Genomic DNA, 25190 nt, shown 5'->3' with positions numbered 1-25190 from the left:
AGTGCTATTGTTTTATGTGATTCTAAAGAAAAATGAGAAAATCTGTAAAAATCTCATGTTACTAAACAGTTGACCGAGTAGCAGATTTTGAAGGATAAAAATTTTTTCTAGATGCATATACAAAAAGGCATCAAAACTGAGACTGAAATAATCATAATAATATTGGCACAAGTGAAGAAACAGATGGTTTGTTTCAGTCCCACACTATGGGATTGAGCCATATGCAGCAATGTGGAATACAAGTGGCAAAGGAGGGACTTTTGAGTGACTAAAAGTGATTTCTAAGTTCCCTTGTTAAAACCTTTTGTTTAAGGAAATGAAAAAGTTCAGTGAATACAAAGGGATATATGAATGAAAGCACCCCTCTTTAAAAATCAGAATTCTAAAATCTATTTCTAAAACAAAGATTCCTAAGACACTTTGAGTTCCCATATCACTTCTCTAAAATTCTGGCTCTGGAGAAGTTTTGTTGGCAACCACCAAAATACACTTTTACAATGGTCTCTAGTTCTCTTTCTTTCCCAAAGGGCCTCCTACACAAGTCCTGTTTTCATAAGTAAAAGAGAGAAATTAACCAGGGACATGTTTCAAACTAATGGGTTTCATGTAGTTTAAAATAAAACCAAATCTCAGCAGATTTGGCTTTGCATGGGGCCTCTTGGCTTTGTATTAGAGCCATCAGAATAGATTGTTCTGCACTTTCAGTTCTCCCAAAACATAGCCATCAGGGAAAATTTAGGTTATCTTTAGTTCAGTGTCCAAGTACAGAAGCACTTCACTTATCTGACAGCCTCAACTATCCAGAACATAGCTAAGAACTTGAAATAAAAAGAAAATCTCTCTGGTAGCTAAAATAGAGATCACAAATTTCATAAGCCAGTCATTTAAACAATCTTTCATTGCCTATTTGTCTTCTTAAAAAACAGAATTTTAACAAATGTAGGTAAGTAGTTTCTTAGCCCATATCTCATTAGAAACAACAAAATATACTGAGTGTGAGACTTATAAAGACAGACATGAAGAGACATCTAAATTGATTGCTTCCACTTATTCACCCTGTATTATTTAAGACATAGACATACACATCTGGGAGATAGGTAGCACAGTGGATAGAATTCTGGGACTGGAGTCAAAAAGATTTATCTTCTGTTCAGATCTGACCTCTGACACTTACTAGCTGTATGATCCTAGGCTAGTCATTTAACTCTGTTTGCCTCCATTTCTCCTCTGTAAAATGAACTGGAGAAGGAAATGGCAGACCACTCTAGTATCTTTGCCAAGAAAACCCCTAGTGGGGTCACAGAGTTGGACTGAACATCAAAACATTCATATTTAATCCTTATACATTTCTTATACATTTCTCTAAGTTATAAAAAGCAGACATAAGAATTTCAAACTTAAACTCAATATAGGTCAATATCAGTAATAATAAGTATTTATTAAGTGCTTATTATGTGCCAGACATTGTGCTACAGTTTAAAGATATATCAAAAGGTAAAAACATGGCCCAAACTCTCAAGGAACAGGGAAGACAACATGTAGTTAATTACATACATACAAGATATATACAGTGTAGATGAAGGTAATGCCAGAGGAAAGACACTAGCATTAGGCAGGGATGGATGTGGGGTGGTGTGATGTTTTGGAAGTGGAAAATTTCTCCTGCAGAAGATGGATTTTGAGCTGAGTCCTGAAGAAAGACAAGAGTCAGAGATGAAGAGAAGACAGCATTATGGACCTGGGTGACAGCCAGTGAAAAGACATGGATGTTGAGTATTGTGCTCCATGGATAGCAGGACCAGTGTAGTTGAATCATAGAATGAAAGGGAATAAGGTACAAGTAGATTGGAAAGGTAGGGTGGAGTCAGGTTGTGAAGGGCTTTGAATGCCAAGCAGAGGATGTCATATGTGATTCAGGTGATGATGGGGAGCCAATGCTGAGTAGGCAGCATGGGAAGATTGCTGGTAGTGATGGTGATGTAGTCAAACTGAATTTTAGGAAAAATTACTTTAGAATTTTGAGTAGAGGACTGATTGGAGTAGAAAGAAATTTGAAGCAGAAAGACCCATCAGAAAGCTTATAGTCCAGGTCAAAGGTGCTGAAGGCTTGGACTTGGGTAATGTCTATGTGAGTGTTGATAAGGAGACATATGCAATTGATGCTATTAAGGTAGAAATGATAAAATTGGAGAGAGGTTGGACATATGGGGTAAGTTAGAATAAGGAGCTGAGGATGGATACCACTGTCATGATTCTGGGTGACTGGAAGGGTGATAGTGCCTTCAACAACAATAGCAAAGAAGAAGTTTTGAGGGAAGAAATAATGAGAACTGTTTATTACATGTCAAGTTTGAGATATCTATAAGACATCCAGTTTGAGAGATCCAAGAGACAATTGGAGATATATTACGATAGCTCAAGCGAGAGACTAGGGTTCTCTCTCTCTCTCTCTCTCTCTCTCTCTCTCTCTCTCTCTTTCTCTCTCTCTCTCTCTCTACACACACACATACACACATATGAATCACCCACATAAAGATGATATTTGAACCCATTGGAGCTCATGAAATCACTAAGCAAAATAATATAGAGTGAAGAATGCCCAAGGCAGAATTTAGAGCAATGTTTGTAGTTAGAGGACATGATATGACTCAATAAAAGAGAATGACAAGTAACAGTTAGAAGACTGAAGGAGAACCAAAACAGAGTAGTATCATGAAACCCTAGAGAGGAGATAATAACCAGGAGGAGGAGAAAAAGGAGATCTATGATGTCAGCTGCAAAGAGTAAGAACTGAGAAAAGGCTGTTACGTTTAGTAATTAAGGAATAATCGATAACTTTTGAGAGCAGTTTTGGTTGAATGAAGGAGACAGAAACCAGATTGTGGTAGGTTTAGAAGAGAGTGAGAGAGAAGATATATAATATAGATGCCTTTCTAATGGAGTTTAGCCTTGAAGGATAGGAGACATAGAATTATAGTCAACAGAGAATTGGATTAAGTGATTTTTGTTTTGTTTTGTTTTTTTATGGATGTATTTGTAAGTAGGAGGGAAGGATCCAATTTAATAGGAGAGATTGAATATAAAATAGAGAGTGGGGAAAACAGTGGTAGAAATTTGTAAGAGAACTGGGAAGGGAATGTGATCTAAAATTAGAGTGAAGAGATAGTAGGAGGGAAATGTTTGAATGATATAATTTAGGAGGTGAAGAAAAGGAAGAAGTCTTAGTGAAATATGAAGCAAAATTCTCAGCTTGAAAGGGTAGGAAGAGTATATGCCAAGAGAGGACTGAAGAGAGATGATTTGTAACAGCTCTATGGAGAGTGGGTTCATGAATCAGTTAGGAATTGCTTACCTTTCTGCAGTGAGAACCCCGTTGAGTTTCAATAACATAAATTGTAATGGGCTCAGTCAGCATGCAAATCTTAAAGGGCTTTTAATAGCATTTAATAAGCATTATCTCTTTTGATCCCCACAACTCTATAAGAGAGGTCACAGATATGATTATCCCCATCTTGCAGATAAGGGAACTGAGACTGAGAGAGGCTATTTATTATGTAGGGCACACATTTTAGTAAGAATGATTCAAACGGTATGTTTTCCTGGCCCCCAGTTTGAGGTCCACTGTTTGTGTGTGGCCCGAGGTTATATTGTTGATACTGAATAATCTCTACAATTCTTTTCATATATATTGATATCCTCTCAAATGCCCTAATTTCTTAATTCCTGTTATTCAATTTCCATCTAGTTAGTAGATAACTAAGTATTTGTTGAATTGAACTGAATACTGACAACAGTAATATATGATTACTGACTACCTGCTTTTGATGTAAAACAAGAAAATGATAAAAAGCAGATGCATAAATGAGTAAATCATAGTGGTCAGGGTCATTTAGCTAGCATTAGCGATCAATATCCCTACACAACTCTAATAGTCCCTGAGAGCATCGCCAAATTATAGAATCATATATTAATTAATGTTCATAATTGCCCAAGCTCTGAATTGGCTCCTCAGAAGGCATCTAGTCCAAGCCATAACCAAATAACAACTCTCTCCATGACAAAGAACACAAGTAGTCAACTAGTTTTTTTTTCTCTTTCTCTCTCTGACTGTGTGTGTGTGTGTGTGTGTGTGTGTGTATGTAGGCAGTCTGTTTCCTTTGGGGATTGCTCTAGTTGATAGGAAATATATTACCTCCCATTTCTCAAACATAAATTTCCTTCTTTGCAACTTCTACTGACCAACCAGAAGAAGTCTAATCTCTTTGCCATCTGGGTTTTTGTAGCTGGCTGACATGTCCTCCTAAGGATTAAATAGCCCCAATTCTAAATATCCTTTAATTGATTCTCATATGGCACAATCTCAAGGCCCTTTACTATCCTGGTTGCTCTTTGAATGTTCTCCAGCTACATTAGAATTATTCTTATGAGATCATAAATTTAGAATTTCAAGGGACCTTAGCAATTACATAATCCAGTTCCCTCATTTTATACATGAGCAAATTGAGATTAAGAAAAACTGAGGGACTTGTCAAGAACTGATAAGTAGTAAGAAGTAAAGTAGGGATTTGAATACTTTTCCTCTGACTCTAAAGCCAATACTTTCATGGCTATATTATTTCTTTATTTCATTTTTTTACCAGCTCCTGCTTTTGTTATTGTTCAGTAGTTTTTCAGGTGTGTCCACCTCTTTGTGACCTCACTTGGCATTTTCTTTGCAAAGATATTGAAATGATTTGCCACTTTCTTTTCCAGCACATTTTCTTGATGAGGAAACTGAGGCAAACAGGGTTAAATGACTTAGCCATTATCACATAGCTAGTAAGTACCTGAAACAAGATTTGAACTAAGACAATAGGCCTGGTACCCTTTCTATTGTGCTTTGTAGCTCTAAAGCAACAGTCAATTAGCATTTTCTTCATTTCTTAAAAGAATCACTTATTTCAAGGGCCATTTCAGCGACTCTTATACACATAGCTAGTTTGCTTAGCTCAGTCAGTTAGAAAATGATGTTAGTGAAATCAAGATCCTGGATTTGATTACTGCCTGGCCCAGTTTACTTTTCTCAGTTCTCTGGTCTTATTCTGGTCAGCTGATTTGCAAATGTGTCTTTGTTCAATAGGGGTAATTATCTCAGTGTAAATATATCTCTTTTACTGGAAAAAAAAAACTCTAAGTATTTGGTTAGATCATCTTTGTATACTAAGGATGGCACCTTAAAAAAAAACAAAACAAATACTCCTTTCTCCTCATTTCTTCTTGGATACTAAAGTCTGATTCATCTGTCATCTCAATATCAGCATGAACCATCATTATTATTAGAAAGATAAATGGACTTTATGAGCTGGCAGTCAGGAGTCTGCATGACCCTCAGCTAATCACCTGTTTTTCCAGTGTCTCTAACTTGCTATCATAGCTCATGGAACTATAGATTCAACTGAATTCAACATTTATTTAAAGTGTGTCAACATGGGCGACTTTAGAGAGAAAAAACCAAAATGAAACAAATGAGAACCAATCTCTTCTCTCAAGGAGCTTACATTCTACTATGAAATACAACATGCATGCAGATAAGTAAATGCCACATAACTGGAGGAGGGTGAGAGCACTGACAATTAGGGGAAATCAAGACAGTCATCTGTTAAGGGATAGCACTTGAACTGAACTTCTAAAGAATTGAGAACTAAGATAAGGTGAACTAGTCAAAGGTACTGAGATTAGAAATAGCAGGTGGCCTTGTGTGTTTGTAATATGGATTGGGCGAGGGGAGTAATGTGAAATAGGACTGGAGACAGAGGCTGGTAACAACCCAAAGCACTGTGCCCATGGAACTGCCTGCTCATGTCTGATTATTATGTCTCTTTTCCCAAATAAATCATGCTAATCACATTTTCTTGGAATCATATCCTTATTTTTTCCCTTTACATATGCTTTACACGCCCTTGATCTTTGTGATATGATAGGAAGATAGACAATTAGATAGCCCAGTGGGTAGAGTGCTAGGCTTGGAATCAGGAAGCTTTATCTTCCTGAATTCAAATCCAGCTTCAGTCACTTACTATGTAACCCTGAGCAAGTCACTTAACTTTGTTTGCCTCCGTTTCCTCATTTGTAAAATGGATCAGAGAAGGAAATGGGAAACCACTCCAATATTTTTGCCAAGAAAAGTCCAAATGGAGTCACGAATAGTTAGACACAGATGAGAAGACCTAACAGCATCATCAACAAGGAAGATAAAATCCAGACCCCAGTTGACTAGCTTTCTGAGTATAATTCTGGCATGGTTCAACTGACTCACCTTGGGGGTTCCTCAGTTTCTTTGCTTTAAAATACAATAAATAATATGCATCATCAAAGCCTTAGTGAATTTGATATTTATGAATTAACTCTAACAAAAAGTCTATTTGCACCTCCATTTCTCTTTGATTCATGTAAACATTCTTAAGTTCCTTTCCTTCTAGCCTGTTGTGAAATTCCTTCTCAGTTATTCCTTTAAAAATATTCAAAATGAAATATCTGTAAATCACTTTGCAAACTTTAAAGCACTATGTAGATGCTAATTATTATTATTGTTATCATTATTATATGAACATATATTCATACAGCAAATATGTACATCAAATTTCTGATGATTGTTTCAGTTGTTATTTGGCATTAAAGAGCCTGTTCAATTTATTTCTTCCTGTGGCTGGTTCTGGAGCATTTCCCCTTGTTACTAATGGAAATTTTGAAAGTTCATTTTATGATGTGAGGAGACCAATTAGTCACAGGCAGTCTAAGAAACTGTTTTCTTTGGAAAAGAAAATGTGAGGGTCAGTCTACACTGCCATCTGCTCTTGGGTCAGCATGTTGGAGCATGTTACTGCCTAGAATGTAGAATGACAAGAATTGGAGGGGCTACAAAAATCTACTGGAAGAAGATTCCATGACTTTTCTTGGGAGGTTCATCCTAATAACTGACTATTACTAATAAGCATATATGTCGACAAAATTATGGGTGGTAGATATGTCTCACAAGTAAGTGTCTGTCACTCAGGATGCTGGATTTTTAAAATGAAACAGCTTTCATTGTGACATGGGTGTAAAGAATTAAAAGCGAAAGACTTTTTTTTTTCCTTTTTTAAAAAAATGACCTGGTCCAACTAGCAACTCAACACCAATTCTGCCCCTTTCCTGCCAGTATTTTTTGTACTGTAAGGGAACCCTATCACTATTTCCTTTGGAATAAGGAAGAGATTTTTGCAAGTGCTATTGTTGTAGAATAGGGTTATAATTGGTGATTTCTTTGCATAAACCCTTTTATAGAGATTGAGATATGCACACAATTTTTTAAGGTATAGAGAGAACCTCAGTTTCTCCTCTGCAGACTTCACTGTCAGAGTCTGCTATCAGCAACAATCCAGAGACAGAAGAGAAGGTTCATACTCACAGACATATGTATGTATATGTAGGAATACACATATAGACACGTGTGTTTATGTGTATGAAGATATATGTGTATATGTATATATTCGTGTTTGTGTTTGTGTGTTAAAGAGCTTGTTTCTTACCTTATGATCTAGATCAATCATTTCCTAACTTTCATTCTTTACAATCAGAAATTTAGCATCTGGAACAATTCATTTGTATGGGGTTTGGGAAGGAGGAAGCATCCTCTAAGATATTAGTGTGCCTAGATATTATTGATACAAACTGGAGACAGAGGTCATGGAGATTGAACAGAGAGAGATACTGAAAGCTAAGGGTGTAAAAATAAAAAAACAGCTCAAATTCAGGCATTGTAATTATTTGGGACTAATAGCAGTAACTTGAAGGACTATAATTGACAGCAACAAGGATCTGGACAGATGCAATAAATTCCAGAGGTCCCCTCAGTTACCCATAAGGTCAAACCAACTCCCCTATTTGGTATTTAAAGCCTTTTGAGTAGACTCCAACATACTTTTCCAGCTTTATTATTGCTTGTTTCCCTTCATGTATTCTACAACTCAGCCAGTCTGACCTTGCCATTTTTCACACACACGGTGCCATCTTCTATCTCCTTGCTGGCATAGGCAAGACTCCCTTCTGTTGTGATATGGGAGCCACCTGCCAGTGGCTGCTGGAGGTCTAACGCGGACCTGTAGAATGGATCTCTTCATGCAAGAGGAGGAGGAGGAAGAGGAGGAGGGAGGGAGAAGGAGGAGGGAGGAAGAGGAGCAGGAGGAGGAGGGAGGAAGAGGAGGAAGAGGAGGAGGAGGAGGGAGGAGGAGGGAGGAAGAGGGAGGAGGGAGGAAGAGGAGGAGGGAGGAAGAGGAGGAGGGAGGAAGAGGAGGAGGAGGAAGAGGGAGGGAGGAGGAAGAAGAGGAGAAGGAGGAGGAAGGAGGGGGGAAGAGGAGGAAGGAGGGGGGAAGAGGAGGAGGAGGAGGAGGAGGAGGAGAAGGAGGAGGAGGGAGGAGGAGGAGGAGGGAGGAGGAGAAGGAGACTAAGAGGCAGTTGCTGTTCTCTTCCCTCTTGCCTCTTGCCTCCAATTTATTTCATTCCCAATCCACAAGGAACAGCTGCGAAGGCTGCTTTGCAACTCCTTCAAATGTTATGATTCACAGCTGTGGAGGCTCTCGGAGAATTGACCTGCCCTTTCACTTAGACATAGTCCTTAACACCCTTCTCTTCCTTCCAGAATGTTCTCCCCTCACTTATATTTCCTAGAATCCCTAATTTCCTCCAAAACCCAATTCAGAGGCTATTCTCTTCAAGAAAACTTTCCTGGCTCTTCCAGCTCTTAGTATCTCTCTCCCTTTCCCAAATCATTGTGTAAACAGTAGTTCATTTTTGTCTTTATATCTCTAGCACAGAGCCTTCCAGAAAGCAGGCACTTAATAAATGTTTGGTGAGTGTGTGAACTTGAAAGGAAGAAGGATGGATGTTGAGTGATGGTGAAAGGAGAAGACCCAGGAGTGGCAGGGGGAATCAATAAATCTGCCAATACTTCCTTTTAGGAAGTTGGATGTTGGGTGTTATGAGAGAAGAACTAGCTGTAGAATCATAGAATTGAACGAGACCTCAGTGGCATCTGGTCCAATTTATTCAGGAAAAGAATGCCTATTATAACACTCAACAAATGATTCTCTGCTTGGAGAAATCTTGAGAGAAGCCCAGTGCTTTGACACGTCTAATATATAGCAAGTTTTCCTAAGTTTCCTTAAATTTGTCTCTTTGCAACTTGCTCCTTTGTTCCTGTTTCTGTTCTTTGGGATCATCATCTTCATGGTAGCCCTTCAAATACTTCAAGAGAGCAATTGCAACCAGTCCTCATGACTTTTCCTACCTCCTGCCTCAAATCCTGTGTTCTCTATGCTACATTTATGTTTAGTTCCTTCAATAAATCCCATTATGACATTAAACCAAAATCTTGGTTGTTTTCCTCTGGATATACTTCACCTTTTCAATGTCCTTCTTAAAAGACATTGCGTCAGTCCCCAGGCTTGAGCACTCTAGAACAAAGGTCCTCAAACTTTTGGATCTCAAGACCTCTTTATTCTTTAAAAAAATTTTCAAGGGCATCCCAAAGAGCTTTTTTAAAATGTGAATTGTATCTATCAATATTTATCATAATAGAAATTCATGCATCTTAATATTATTATGAAGATATTCTTGACTTTTTATATCCTCTGAAGGGGTCTTGGGGACTTGGATCATACTTTAATTAAAGTGAGTGACCAGAACAAAGTACAGTGAGAAAATTTCCTTCCAAGTTTTAGAAGTTATGTCTTTTGTATTAGTTTTTTTGGCTACCATATCATTTTGCTGATGCACATTGTGCTTGTAATCTACTAACACTATCACTTACCCTCAGCTTGTATTCGTGAAGTTGATTTTTTTATGCCCAAGTATACAACTTTACATTTATCCTTTTTGAATTTCATATTATTATTTAGTAAATATTTATTAAGCACCTATTGTGTTTTAGGCACTGTGCTAAGTGCCACAGATACAAAAAGAGGCAAAAGAGTCTCCAGATATATATAATAGAATAAATAGAAAATAAATAGGAAGGAGTTGGGAAAGACTTCCAGTAGAAGATGAGACTATTAGAGCATTCCAGACCTGGAGGACAGTCAGAGAAAATGACCAGAGGCAAGAGATGAAATGTCTTATTCTTGGGACAGCAAGGAGGACAATATTGGATCACAGTATCTAGTGGGAAGTAAGGTGCAAAAATCCTAGAAAGGCAGAAATTATTATTAAATTCAGGCCAGTGCTCTAGTCAAGGAATTTTTAGCTTTCTTTATGATTTTGCAGTCTGGTGAAACCTATGGATCTTTTTTTCAGATAATTTCTTAAGTAAAAAAGGAGTCAGTGAAAATAAGGTGCAATTTTTAAAAACATTTAAGCTCCTGGACCTGTTAAAATCTATCTTTAGATTCCAGGTAAGAAACTGTATTCTATTAAGATTCTTTTGTATCTGATTCTGGTGTCCATTGGTGTTATTTATTTCTTCCAGCCTTATTCTACATATAGCTTATTTGTACATATTTGTTTACTTGTTGTCTCCTCCATGAGATTGAGAGTTCCTTGAAGCCAAGGACTATTTTTTGCCTGGAATACAGTAGGTGTTTAATACATATTTATTAAATAATAATATGAAATTCAAAAGGGATAAATGTCAAGTTGTATAAAATTTTTCTCTAGCATTATCAGGATAGAAAGGTGAAAAGAGATTTTAAATTCAAATAGAAGGAAAATTGAAGAGGCAGCATGGAACAGTAGAGTGTTAGGTTAGAAGGCAGAGGATGTAAGTTCAAGTTCAGGCTCTCCCTCTTGTTATCTGTGATCTTAGAAAATCACTTCAATATTTTATTATGTGAAAGTGGAAAATGAGAGAATTGGACTAGATAATTTCTAGGGTCCAAAGCTATAATTTATTGCACTTTTGCCTAGAAGGAGAAGAGAGATGAGGGTCAATTATTGAAATAATGAACAATAGTTATTGAAATAATGTAGTATTGTACCTGGAACCTTCCTCTAGAATAGCTGTTCTAGATGCAAGGTATTCTGTTTATTCATGTCTTCTCACAGCTGCTGTTCAGAATCTACCACCAATATGTTTGGTTTTTTTCTCTATAATTATTCAGAGAATACAATTAGTTAAAAATCAAAGGCATTTAATGAAATAGCATGGTAAGAAAAGTTGTGATAGAATATACTTCTGCCACACTTAAGGCATCTCTTTCATAGATGTCTACTAGAAATAGTGATGTTGATCATGAGAGGGATCATGAATGGGGGACATATGTAGTCAGGAAACTCCTCCCTCTAATAATACAAAATCACCTGGGGATTTTGTTGCACAGTTCTCAGTGGCTTACTTCTTGATGAGTACAGTGCGTTTGCTGGATAGGTTGTCCTATTCATTTCTGCTGGTTTTGTGATGTCTACTAACTCTTGGGTGAGTTGTCTGCTGGGAGTTCTTTGTTACCAACCTTAGGGTTTCACTTTTTCAAGGCTATAATTGCCAATTATCTCAGCTCTAGACTGTGAGAATATAGCTAGAACCCTGGAATGATCAGGGCAGGATGACAGGTTTCAGTCATAGCCACTTTGCTTTGTTAATAAAAGTCAAGTCATAGTGTCCCTAAGCTAAGAATAAATATTTTCTACTTTAGAGATTGCAGCTATCTGTTCCAGACAACTGTCTCATTTAATGTTAAACAATCTCCACTCTTCTCTGGCATGGCAGGTAAAGCATTTGAGCCTGAACTGAGGCTAAGAAGGCAAATTCATTTCTCCATTCATTAATGCTTATCTGATGGGAGTAAAACCTCAATACTTGGATATTGTATTTTGAATGGAAGGGTTGGAACTTCAGTCTCCTTACCTCAACATTTTGAATATTTAATTCTATATTCTAGCATTCATGAAATAGGAGTTTTCCCATTATTCCTTAGTTCTTTTCCAGTATATTCCCTCTCTCTCCCTTTCATTCCTCTCTTTAAACCAATAAAACAACAAAAGCACACCTAGGTCTGGTGCTTATCTTATTTAACCCCCTTCTGTGACTTATGAAGACATTGAGATTCTGAAGGAACTTTGTTCTCCTTCTTCCATTAGAATGTAAGTACTTCATATGGAAATATATTTAACATGATTGTACATATATAACCTATATAAGATTGCTTGCTGAATTGGGGATAAAAATTTGGAACTCAAAATCTTACACAAATGAATGTTGAATATTTAACATGTATGAGTCTACTTGCCATCTGGGGAGGGGGTGAGGGGAAGGAGGGGAAAAGTTGGAACTGAAGGTTTTGCAAAGGTCAATGCTGAAAAATTTCGATGCATATATCTTGTAAATAAAAAGCTATAATAAAAAATATGAATGTTGAAAAATATCTTTATTTGCAATTGGGGAAAGTACTACCAAGTGGGAGTGGGGTTTTTATCATGTTTATCATTTTATCAATGTTATCATTGTTTAGCCCTTTCTAATTGTTTGATTTCTGCCTTTCTCTTGACTCCTGTGCTTCCATTTCAAAGTCTCTTGAAAGATTGTGTTAAAGTGTATTCTAGATTCTTTCTCTTTCCAATAGAATTTTATTCAGTTTATGGAGGGTAAGTTATTCTTGATCGTTTAAGTCTTTAAGTTTTGACTTTTCCCAGGTTTTCTCTCTTTTATGGTAGATTGCCAAGTATTAGTTGATTCTTATGTTAGCCCATTGGTCCTTGAATTCTTTCTTACTGGATTATTACATTAATTTTCTTTGACTTAGACCCTCTGAATTTTAGCTGTAACATTCTTTTGGTGTTTTCAGTTTAAATTTCTTTCAGAAGATTATTGTTGGAATCTTTCTATTTTCACTTTGCTCTCTAGTTCTAATAGCTCTGGGCAATTATAAAGTATGACAACTTGAAATATGGTATCCAGATTTTTTGGTTTGATCATAGTTTTTAGGAAGTGCAGTGATTCTTGAATTATTTCCCCTTGACCTATATTCTGGGAGTTTTTGAAATTCAATCTTATATTTTCTTTTATTCTTTCAATTTTTAAAAAATTTTAATGTAATATTTCTTCTTGTCTTATTTAGCCATTAAATTCTCTTTATCCCTTTTCTATTTTTTATAGTCTGCTACTTGGATGAAGTTTTCCACCTTCTTTTCTATGTTATTTATTCTTCTTTAAATGTTTTCCTCCTAAACTCTCATTTCATTTTTTTATCTTTTCATTCCCCTACCCCCCATCCCCCCACATCCCCTTGTAGTACTTAAGGGGAAACTTCTCCACCCTTCTGTGGCTTTGTTATAGTTGATATGGAGCTACTCTCCTCTTCTAGGTTTACCTCTTAGAGTTTTCCTAACCCAATTTATTTCTTATTTATGCCAGTATTTTGGTTTATTTACTCATATTTGCAGCCTTGGTTCACAGTTTGGGGTTTTCGTGCTCAAATCAAACTGTTGGATCAGTTGGGTAGGCCTTGTTTTACCTTGCCCACTATTGTTTAGATGCTGCTGCTTTGCTGAATTGGGTGGAGTAGTGGTCATTAGGACTCATTTTGTGCCTCTGTCCTTGGCTTGGGTCTCAGTTTTCTCATGGCCCAGTGCAGATTCAGGCCTTAGTTAGTTTTCTTCTCTTTGCATGATCCTCAATTAAGAGAAAAAAGTTCTTTTTCTCTGCCTTTTTGAAGCCTCAGTGGGTTGTTGGATATTGCTTTGGTCTCAGGTGCTGTTGGCATCTAGGTGCTGAATTGATATTGTCTCCTGTTGTGAATCTCATCATTCCAAGGAGTTCGTTGACTGACATTTTCTCCCTGCTCACTGACCTGTTGGGAATGATTCTGTCACCTATTTATGTTCTGAAAGACTGGGACTGGGACTTACTTTCATCTACCCAGTTACTGGAGCTGCACTGGCTTTTAATATCCTTTTGCCTGAATGCCTACTGGTTTTTAGATCCATTTGTGGGAGTTTTCACTGATTCTCCTTCCCTCATTGTCTTGAATGGCTTTTACCCTTTTATCTTCCTCTTTCTGTGTATGGCCATTCCTTTGATCAGTTCTGGACTATAAAGAGGATTTTCCACTTCTTTTTGGGGGGCTTTCATCAGCTTTTCTGAATATGTTTTCAAGTATTTTCTATGGGAGAGCCAGGATTTTCTATGATTTTCTATCCCCAATGCCATCTTAACTGAGAATCAAAAAAAAAAAAAAGATTTTTTTTAATAGACCAAAAATAATATTGGGTATCAGTGGGGAGGGTCAAGTGCTAAATTATCCTTTAAAAAAAAAAAACAAAAACTTGGCTGATAGGACTAGAAGAGTGTATTTTTAAAAAATGAAAGAAGAATAAATAGCTTAGAACAGAAGGTAGGGAAAGGAAGCAAATTAAAACCAATCTCTCTGCCTTTGCTTTGGTGATTCAAGTTGAAAACCAGTGGACACTGAATCTGGCTATCTTAGACCTCCAACATCAAGCTGGTTATCTTCTTAAAAGCAGCATTATCTTCTTCCAGACAAGAAAGCGTTTTAAAAACAACCCGCCTTAGAGGTGATTTCTGAATTAGCAAAGTAAATTCTAGCATCTACCTTTATAGGTTAAAATTGTTCAGACTTTGTCAGTACATGTTAATATTTCTGTATAAGCTTTTATAAAGTCTTGCATTGTGATTTCAATTCTCTTTGGAAGAACATTGAGAGTTCAGTTTTAAAAGTGCCTGGTTGGGGTGCAGCTAGGTGGTGTAGTGGATAGAGCACTAGCCCTGAACTCAGGAGTTCAAATGTGACTTCAGACACTTAACATGTCCTGACTGTGTGACTCTGGGCAAGTGACTTAACCCCAATTGCCTCAGGGGAAAAAAAAAAAGCCTGGGTATCTCTGCCTTAGTCCATCACAAGACCTACTCAGGAAACTTCAGGAGAGAATTTGAATTAAGAGCTTTTGTTATTTTAATTCCTGTTCTTAGCTTCACTTTTCCCTCATTCTCCAGAGCAAACCTTGGTCCTGACATCAGAAAAATGCAAAGCAGTCTGAATCTTGGGATGTTATCATTTTACATTTCACAAAACCAGCACCCTTCATGTTCTGCCAATCCTATAATCATTTTATTATGTGGAAATGTTCCTCTCCTTTTTCTTCCCTTCCCCCCTTTGGCTTAAAGCACGTGTGTTTGTTGGGAGTTTTCAAACTGCAATTCAAATGTCAGAAGACTTTGCAGAGTGCAAAGATAGTGACTACACATCCTGTATTTTTCTTTTCTTTTTCTTTTGAGACAGTCTTAACTTTAAGAAAAGAAAGTGTTGGGTGTTTTTTTCTTCAGAAAGTACTCTGCAAAAAAAAAAAAAAAAAAAAAAAAAAAATGATTTATAGAACCTTATGTCCTGATTTTTTATTTGGAAAATATGACACCTGTAGGTATGCTCCAATCTACTCAAACTATAAACAATCACATTTTTTTTGTGCAAGTTATAAACAATCATGTTAAAATACGTTTATATTATGCTCATTCAGTTACTATTTTTTTTCTCCCTCTCATTTCTTGCTTATATCTCCCTGAAATAAATATAGTGAAGGATTTTGACAGTTAGAAATCTCCTCCTCACCCCACCTCCCACCCCTGCCAGAGAAAGGGAAACAAGTTGCTTAAAGAGAGGATTCATTAACTTCTTCGTTGTATTTTTTTTTTTAAGTTTTAAATTCTTATTAATCTTAGAATATAACTTGCCCAGAAAATAGGGTTTAGAGCTAGAAGGGACATTAGAGATTTTACAAACAAGGAAACCAAGTGAAGTAATAGTGGTGAATTTGGCTTAGAGCTCTTCAAGGGGCTTTATTAAGTGTTTATGGACCATTCAGTTTAGTCTTCTCATTTTCCATATGCTATGATTATATCTCTATCAAAGATTATATTACTAAGCAATGAACTTTAAAAGGTTTAAATTTAACTTTTAGATTTTTCTTTCTTACAATAAATAAGGTAGTATTCAACAATTATGGTGGGGAGGGGAAGGAATATTTTCAGATGTCATTTTAATTTTGCAGCAAGCCATGGGGAAATACCAGAGTCGAGAATGGGAAGGGAAACTGAGGGTGGGAGGGAAAACTGCGGGTTATAAAATATGCTGCTCACTTTTTGATGTGCAATGGTTGTGAGAAGTTGCATGTCTACATCAAGGATCATTTCTCATTTTGCAGAGGGCATCCAACCTCCAGCTGCTTATAGGGCTAAATTCCAGTGCAGCAATGTTCAACAATTTACATTCCAGGCTCACAGCTCACTAACAGCCTGTGGTGTGTGTGCCAAAACCCAAAGCCCTTCTGGGCCACAACTATCTGGCAAAAAAAGGGCACCTGACCACAATTTACATTCAGCCTAATTTTTTTTTTCATTTTATTCTCTATTCTCTTTCTTTTGATTTTATATTTCTACTTTGTCTCCTAGTGTAATCCTGACAAATTACTCCTTTTGATCTTTCCCATTATTTTCTGTTTTTCCTCCAATAATCAGTAAATTGACTCTTAGGTTCATTCTTCCCAGTGGAATCATGGTATATATAGTCCAGAATTAATGATGAACTAGCAAATGTACCCAGAGACTCCTAATATCTTTAGGTTATATGGGATTGATATATATATATATTTATTTATAGATATATCTATATATATATGTGTGTGTATATATGTCTTTATACACATATAAATATACAGATCCATATATACATTATATATACATATATATGTCTGATTTTATTACATACATACATACATGCACTCTATCTATCTATTTATCTATCTATCTATATATCTATCTATCTGCCTATCATTTCTTACTTTTGCAGCTTGACCTCTCATTAGTTGTATAACCTTTCTAGATTTCAGTTTCACCATCTGTAACATGAGGAAACTGGCACAATCAATAATGCTAGACTTAGAAGTCAGGAAATGTGTTCAAATTCTGTCTCAGAGCCTGAAAAAAATAACCTCACCTTTTGCATGTCTCAGATTCTTCATCTTAAAGCACCTATTTCACAAGGTTGTTATAAGGATCAAATGAAATGACAAACTTAAATCACTACATAAATAGTAACTAAGTGCTAACAGCTCTTTCAACTTTGCCAGAGCTTTACAAATATGATCTTATTTGATCCTCACAACAACTCTGGGGTAGTTACTATCATTATCTCTGTATTGCTGGTAAGGAAATTGAGGTAAGCAGCAAGTGACTTGCTCAGGATTATACAGCTATTCAGTGACTAGGGCTTAGCTATTGTCATTATAGGCTTTTTTAGTTTCTTTCTAGCTCTTAGAATATATCAGTTCAGCTTATCCATCATCGTGATGCCTTGGGTGGAACTGCATTCAACCCAATCAGTCCTCCTTTAGCTATCTCCACTTATTCATTTTCCATCATCTTGGCCCTAACCCTTATTAGAGACCAGAGGTAATCTAGGATTTCTGAGATCCATTAAAAAGAAACTTATTTACTGTAATATTGCCTGCAGGCAAGGCTAGCTTAGGCACTGAACTCTTTGGTTAGAAGGACTTTTGAAATGCAGTGGCAAGTCTTGGATCTTTGGGATCCTATTGAATAATGAATATAAGGGGCATCTTATAACCCAAGAAAATGAAGACCCTTAGAGAATCCTAGAATCTTTGATTCAAAAGGTTAATTCAGAGTTAAGTCTGACTTACTTGAATAAGAATCTCCTTTAGAACATACTCCAAATGGTTTTCTAGTCTTTGCTTTAAGACCTCAAGTGAGGAAAACCTGTTGTCTTCCCAAAGCATCTTGTTCCATTTTTGTTCAGCTTTATTTATAAAAATATATCTTTCCTTTCAACGTTATATGGGTCTTAGACTGATAGCAAAATGATTTAATATAATTGAATTATAGAAATTAAACAAGGCAACCAGAAGAGAGGACAGGAGACAGATGACATGCCAGTTGGTTCAAACCCAACTTCCTCCTCCAGGGGTCTTCAAACTACGGCCCGCGGGCCAGATGCGGCAGCTGAAGACAATTATCCCCCTTACCCAGGGCTATGAAGTTTCTTTATTTAAAGGCCCACAAAACAAAGTTTTTGTTTTTACTATAGTCCAGCCCTCCAACAGTCTGAGGGACAGTGAACTGGCACCCTGTTTAAAAAGTTTGAGGACCCTTGGATCTTAAACCCTAGTAGAGAAAGTCCAAGATCCTGTGTCCAAGAACTCTTGGAAGAGCAGCAACACTGGTCCATTTTAGGTCACCTGCTCTTTTTTCCAAGCTAAGCCTTGCAGCTAGCATCCAGGAGAAGGGCTCTACCATTCCTTTTCCTACCACCAACTGCAACTACTTCATATGGATGATCCCAAAGCCATGAAACAGTAGAGTTTTACCATATGATTGCCTGTCTTGTCCCAGCTCATTTCTCCCATCATCCAGGGATGCAATTCTTTGTGGACATGCAACCTCTGGGGGCTGCCTCTATAGATATTTTAGCTCTTCTGTTCTCAGAAGACACAGCTATTGAACCTCTAGAAAGGAATCTTGTCACCACCAAAGTCCCTGACACCTTCAATTATTTCGGCATGAGAAACAAATTTTACTGCTGATGAAAATGGCACCCGAGAGGGTACATTAATATCTGCTTTGCTATTGGGTTAAGCAACCACTGGGCTTTTCCATCTGACATGCAGCTAAAAATCTCTTTTTTTGTATTCTCTCTCTCTTTGACTAAGATAAGAATAGTCTTATTTTTCTTTTCTATCTGCAGTCTTAGCCTAATGTTATGCACATAATAGATTCATTAACGCATACATTGTTCAACATTGAAGAGAACTCTAGGTCTAATCTAGTAAAACTTTCTTTTTTTTAGCCAGTGAAACATTTCACATCTAAACAGGGCGGTCAAGGTTTTTTATGTTATCTTGTGAAATACTTGGGGTACACCAGAGCTGCCCGACAAAATGGTGTTTGATGACACAAGAAAGTATTGACTGAAATATCTCATCCTTGTGTTCCCTGGTCCACACCCACTTGAAGCTTCCATCTCTTGATTGCTGTAATAAGTCATGTTGGTTCATTAGTACCTTCTTTCAAAACATTTAGACATTTTAGCCTGGCTTTTTCTAGTTTTCACTAAAACAAGATAAACCTTATCTCTTTTACCTTCCACCACTCTTCTGCCCACCTGTTATGGCTCCAAGTAAAGTTTTTTTCTTTTTTTTTTTAAACTCTGAGGGAGTTTCTTTACAACATCTACCTTAGGCAAACAGGATGTTACACCCACACACATGGAAAGTTCCTATAAAACATTTGGGTTGTACTTAATCTTTCTCTGATTTGTGTGTCTTCAATTTAAATTTGTCTCTTTTTCTGTATAAACAGGAATGCGCTCTCTCTCTCTCTCTTTCTCTCTCTCTCTCTCTCTCTCTCTCTCTCTGTGTAAATTTTTTTTTTCTCTGTCCCATTATAAAATTGTTTTCATTTGTCACACTTGGCATATCTTATTTATTAAGTCAGCCAAATATCCACAAATTCTTGGAGGCTCTAGTGACTTGGAAAACTATGAAATGCAGTCAACAGTGGCTCATGGCTTAAATTGGTGATGAGTCTGGAACCCAGAACTGAAGCAAGAGGAGACTTTTGTGGTGCGTTATTTTTTCCCCAAGCATTTGATTTTTGCCTTTTTGCCAAGAATCTTTACTTCCAAATTTCTCTCAATGTAGGCAAAGTCTAATTATATACTAAACTATTACAGACTTACCTCTCATCCCAAGAAATCTTATCAAAGGTCAAAGATGAAATTGCTGCTAAGAGGTAGGAAAATGAAAAGAGGACTTCAATTGGGGAACTAGCTTTTGAATGGGATTATGAGAGATGTTAGGAAAGGTTTGAAAGGAATCTAAAGGATACACACGTGGGAATTAAAAAAATAAGAACAACAATCTTCCCTTGTTCCACAAATTATCTTATGGTAAAATAAATGCTTTGGAAATGCTTAAGATAATCACTTTTAGAGAGTTGTATTTTTTTTAAGATAACATACATTTGATAAATATTCAGGATCTTAGAAAAATGTCCTGCACCATTTTTCAGGACAACCAATTTTCTCTCCCCTCTTTCCGCTAGAGGAGTTCTGGAAGAAATTGGATATCTATTTGTTAGAAATGTTAGGGGATGGCTCATGGCTCATGCTTCATGCAGGGATAGAAGTCTTAATATCAGATTCATGAAGTTGTGGCTTTTAAGAAATATTTTGATAACTCAATATACAGTTTCCTTTGTAATAATAAGCATTTAAAAATATTATTCTGAGTCATTTTGGCTATCAAAAATATGCAATTTACTACAAAGAACCTATGAAGGAAGATACTATCTGGAACTAGAGAAAGAACTGATAAATAGAAGTATGTATAGAAGTATTTTACAAACATATTTTTGTCTGATGATAACTATGGGGTGAGTGGGTGGAAGAAGGAATGGAAGAAAAAAGGGAAAAATAAGTTTATATGATACATTTAAAAGGAGTAGCAAGTTGTACACAATAGATTTGCATTTTTGTATGTAATCATTTAAAAATATTCTACTGATATGGAAAATCTCATTTTATTTCATACTTTTTAAAAAGACCCTCATTACGTTTTTACCACATTGCCAAAGGGATCCATGAGACAAAAAACATTCAGCAGCCCTGATGTCAGACTAGATGGTCTCTAATGTCCTTATGATCCTATGATTTTGAGAAGCTAGGCAGCATTTCAATTTGTTGTGTGTGACATGATGCAACCAGGGAACTGGCTTTGATTACCTCCATCATCATGATAATTTAACTTTGTTGTCTTCCCGTTGAATGTGCCAAAAGCCATGTTTAAAGGCACATGATAGATATCACTCAAAAGGGGTTTTCCCCGCATGGAGCACATTCCTTTATCATCTGAAAATGTTTCTTTCTACCTGTCCTCTGTCTTTTTTTGTTGGGCAAACTTGTGATGCCACTAATGCAACTATTACTGTCCCCTTTTTTATAAAGTGAGGCTTATATTAATGGGAATTGATGTATTTACTGAGTGGCAGAAATGAACATGGAACTCCAATCTTCCAACTTGAGCCCAGGACTTCCCACTGGAGCTCAGTGCCTCAGACAATCTATTCACTGTTTATTCAAGATCCTTTTAATTCTTCATGGAATGATTGATTTGAATGATTTCCATCATAGAGATGTATGACACAGTCAATCTTACCTCCTTAGTTTTTTGTTGTCTAAGGCCTGTTCATGTTTTCTTTTAAATGAATTCCTCCTGAGAGTTTCTCCTTGGCCCGAATGCTGCTTTCCTGCCCTGAATAAGCAACTGTCTTGTTTCCTGGCAAAATCTTAGCTATGTTTGGAATCTCAGACATCATCATAATATTGGAATCATTATGTCATGTGATACCATAATAATAACACGATGGCCAGCATTTCCATAGCCATGATTTCTATTCTAAAATGCTCTAACCCTTTCAGAAGTTTAGTGAAATAAGACCTCTGTTATCTTTCCAGGTAAATTAGAAAGTATTAAAAGATTTTTTGATACTGTGTTATAAATCAGTGTTGGGTGAAAATAAAGCTATAATAATATCTGACATAAACACAATGCTTTCAAGTTTGCAAAGTCTTTCACTTTTTTTAATCTCCATTGAGATACCCTTGTTGTTTTCAGTTCTTTAATGCTTTATAAATTATTTTATTTGATTCTAAGACCTCTGTGAGGCAAGTGGTACAAGTGTCCCTATTTTAAAGTCAGAAACTAAGACTTGCTCAGATAGGCTAAAAGACTTGTCCAAGTTTACAAACCACTAAGTTGTTGTTTTTTTTTTTTTAAATTATCACTTTTTATTGATAGAACCCATGCCTGGGTAATTTTTTACAACATTATCCCTTGCACTCACTTCTGTTCCGACTTTTCCCCTCCCTCCCTCCACCCCCTCCCCCAGATGGCAAGCAGTCCTATACATGTTAAATATGTCTCAGTATATCCTAGATACAATATATAAACCACTAAGTTTTAAAGTGATCATTTAGGTGGTATATAAAGCTCCAAGCCAGGAGCCAGAAAGACTCATATTTATGAGTTCAAATTTGGCCTCAGATACTTCCTAGCTGTGTGATCCTGGGCAAGTCACTTCACCCTGTTTACCCCAGTTTCCTTCCCTACAAAATGAGTTGGGAGAAGAAAATGGCAAATCACTGCAGTATCCTTTTTAAGAAAACCCCAAATAGGATAATAGTCAGACAAGATTGAATAACAACAAAAAATACTTTATATTTTGGTACATGTATTCATAGTTATCAGAAGTATTCAGGGAAGCTGCTTACTCTGGCACAAGCTATTTATTACCTTAGAGCAGTGGTCCTCGAAGTGTAGTCCAAAGAATTGTTGGGGTCTCTGAAACCCTTTCAGAGCTTCTACTCTACAAAATTATTTTTTATTTCTAATATAGTAAATAGTTATAAATATAACCCATGTAAACAAAAATTCTTTGAACAGATCCTCGATAGTTTTTTAACAACATGAAGATACTGAGAACAAAAGTTTGAGAAGCACTGCAATTTTCTTTTTCTCTGTGTATATCTTTTCTCTCCATAAAGGCTGTAAGCTTATTAGAAATAGAAATGGTATATCCTGACAAAGTAAGGTTTTACAGAAAGAACATTGAACTTGGGGTCAGAAAGTATATCTTGAGGTCTTGGCTCTGGCCTTTATAAGATTAAAAAAAAAGAAAGGGAATAAGCATTTATATTGCACCCACTATGTGCCAGGCACTGTGCTGAGTGTTTTATTATCTCATTTGATCTGCACATGAATCCTGTTAGGTCAGTGCTATTATTACTGCCATTTTATGGGTGAGGAAACAGGCAAACGGAGGTTAAGTGACTTATTTGCTCAGATTCACATAACTAGTAAATATTTGAAGCAGAATTTGAATTCAGGTCTTCTGATTTCTGGCCTAGAACAGTGTCCCATTGGCTGCCTCAGATGCTGAATACCTGAGTAGCCACCGTAATCACTCAATCTCTCTGGACCTGTTTTCCCATCTTTCAGATGGCTGGGGATATCTGTCCTGCCACCTTTCAGGGTAATTATGAACATTAAAGTAGATAGTGAATACCAAAAGTCTTTGAAAAACATTAATCTGCTATCTGAATTGAAGATGGCATTAATCATGTAAAAGTCTGAGTATCTCGCAAACAAGGCAGATGAGAGATGCTGAGTTCAATTGACCAAGCATCTCTCAAGTATCCACGATAAACAAAGTTTTGTATTTAGCACTGGGGAAGATACAAACTTAGTGAAGACTTTGCCCCTGCCTTCCTGAGCTTGCAGGTTTTAAATGGGTTTTTGTAGTTTGTCCCCTTTGTTCTTAAAGAGGACCAGGACATCTGAGAGGTCATGGAAGTGAGTTGGATGTAAGTGAGGGTGGGTTGTGCAAAGTCTCCAGTCTCATTCTCTTCTCTGGAGCCATCTGAGTTCAGGAATAATGTATGGAACAGGCAACTGGAGATGGTCCTAGATCTTGCCTACTTAAGATAAGGTCTCAGTTTGACTGAGGCTATATCCCATCAGGGATTAAGGCTAGGTAAGAACTGAGGCAAAGAATGAATGTATGAATAAATAACTGTAATGCTAGATTAAATAGTTGTTGATTCATGTGTTGACTCAATCATCTATAGTTGTCAATTTTTTTTTCTTTCACTCCTCAGATTTTTAATCTCATGAAGTATGACAGCTACAGCCGCTTCTTAAAATCAGATTTATTTTTAAAACACAAACGAACTGAGGAAGAAGAAGAGGATGCATCTGATTCCCAAACTGTAGCCAAAAGAGCTTCAAGAATTTATAACACATGATCTGGAGAAGAGTGAGAACTGGCAACTGATTTTTTTTTTTTTTTTTAACTCTCAGGAACCATGTGGCATGTAGAATTGCTTGATTATCTATATATGGACTAAGAATTATGAAACCTATTTGTGGTATTGTGTGTACCTTACTAATTGCTTGAACCATTAGTTTTGCATGAAAGCTAATCTTGCCCAGGGTCCTTGAAGAAAAAGCTTTTCCAGCTTTTCCCAAATGACTGAGAGACTTTTTGATGTTTGATCATATTCAATATTTGAATGGATTAAGATGCTTCCAAAAAAGTTTGTCTTTACTTAGGATAACAGAATATTAGAGCTGGAAGATACCTTAGAGATCTTTTTTATTAAATACTTTCTTCTCTATTATTTTTAAATAGAATGGGGCACTAAGGCCCAGGGAAGGAAAAAGAAGGAACTTAGGTAAGGTTACACAGCTAGTTAATGCCACATAATATGCTTATGGAAAATAGATAGACTTTGCTTTTTCATTTTTTACCCAGATACCCTCAGGAGGATATTTGGGACATTTTTCCATATTTGTCTTGCAAATTAGTCCAGGAATTAGTTATTTAGATGGTTTATTTATTGGCCACCATAGAGCTTATCAATCATGCAGCCATGCTTTTTGGGTCTGAACGCTTCTTGAAGGCAAGTATATTAATGAAAAGAAATGAATTGTCAACAGCTTGTAAAGATTTGGGGAGCTGTATATGTCTGTGTAATCAGAGTTATAATTTCTTCTGTGTGGATTTATGTGTGTAATCAATGGGTTATTATTTCTTCTGCTTTTCCCTTCCATGTTTCATGACATTTCATGCAATAGGCTATTAGCCTTTCTGAGAAATCTAGCCATATAGCCCATCTTGACAGAAATAAGATCTCAATTGTGAACAATAAATAAATACATGGAAAACACTGCAGGGTCCCCATAGCAACATAAGCTATAGTGTAATGAAAGAATAATATTAAATGCATGCTCAAACTCAACTTAAAAGTGACTTTTGGTTCTTTCTGTTCCTCTGTGGATGGTTCTCCAAAATTATGCTCTTCAATTCTACCTACTTTCTCTATCTCTTCTCTCTTCAACTTCCTCCCTCCGCCCTCCCCAAAAGAGACTTTTTCCCTTAAAGCAATAGCTTTCTTCAGTACAAGAAGTCAGATGGTAGTTTTTTGAAAGACCTCACGCTGGAAAAGGGAATTCAACAGAGGAGGGGCCAGCATATCCTAGAATCTCCTAACATCAGACTGAGAGACTTGGGGAGAGGCTTTGGCCTGGAGCCCAGCAAAGCCAGGCCAGACCAGGACCAGCCACACCAGCTGTTCTCCCTTATTTAGGACAAA

General features: G+C 36.7%; 1 protein-coding gene across 2 annotated transcripts in view; it reads left to right on the top strand.

Annotated features, from left to right (window-relative positions):
* Window positions 1–24836, top strand: part of RGS10 (regulator of G protein signaling 10) — a 64254-nt gene extending 39418 nt beyond the window's left edge. For both annotated transcript variants that reach the window (XM_031955946.1, XM_031955945.1), the window contains exon 5: window positions 23694–24836. In XM_031955946.1, coding sequence (XP_031811806.1) covers window positions 23694–23840 — 147 coding nt within the window. In that variant the 3' untranslated portion in view covers window positions 23841–24836. The remainder of the gene's footprint in view (window positions 1–23693) is intronic.
* The last annotated feature ends 354 nt before the right edge of the window (window positions 24837–25190 follow it).

The sequence above is a fragment of the Sarcophilus harrisii genome, chromosome 2 (assembly GCF_902635505.1).
Source record: "Sarcophilus harrisii chromosome 2, mSarHar1.11, whole genome shotgun sequence".
Taxonomy (NCBI): Eukaryota; Metazoa; Chordata; class Mammalia; order Dasyuromorphia; family Dasyuridae; genus Sarcophilus; species Sarcophilus harrisii.
Note: the sequence above shows the minus strand (reverse complement) of the source record. Positions and strands in the feature narration are given on the sequence as shown.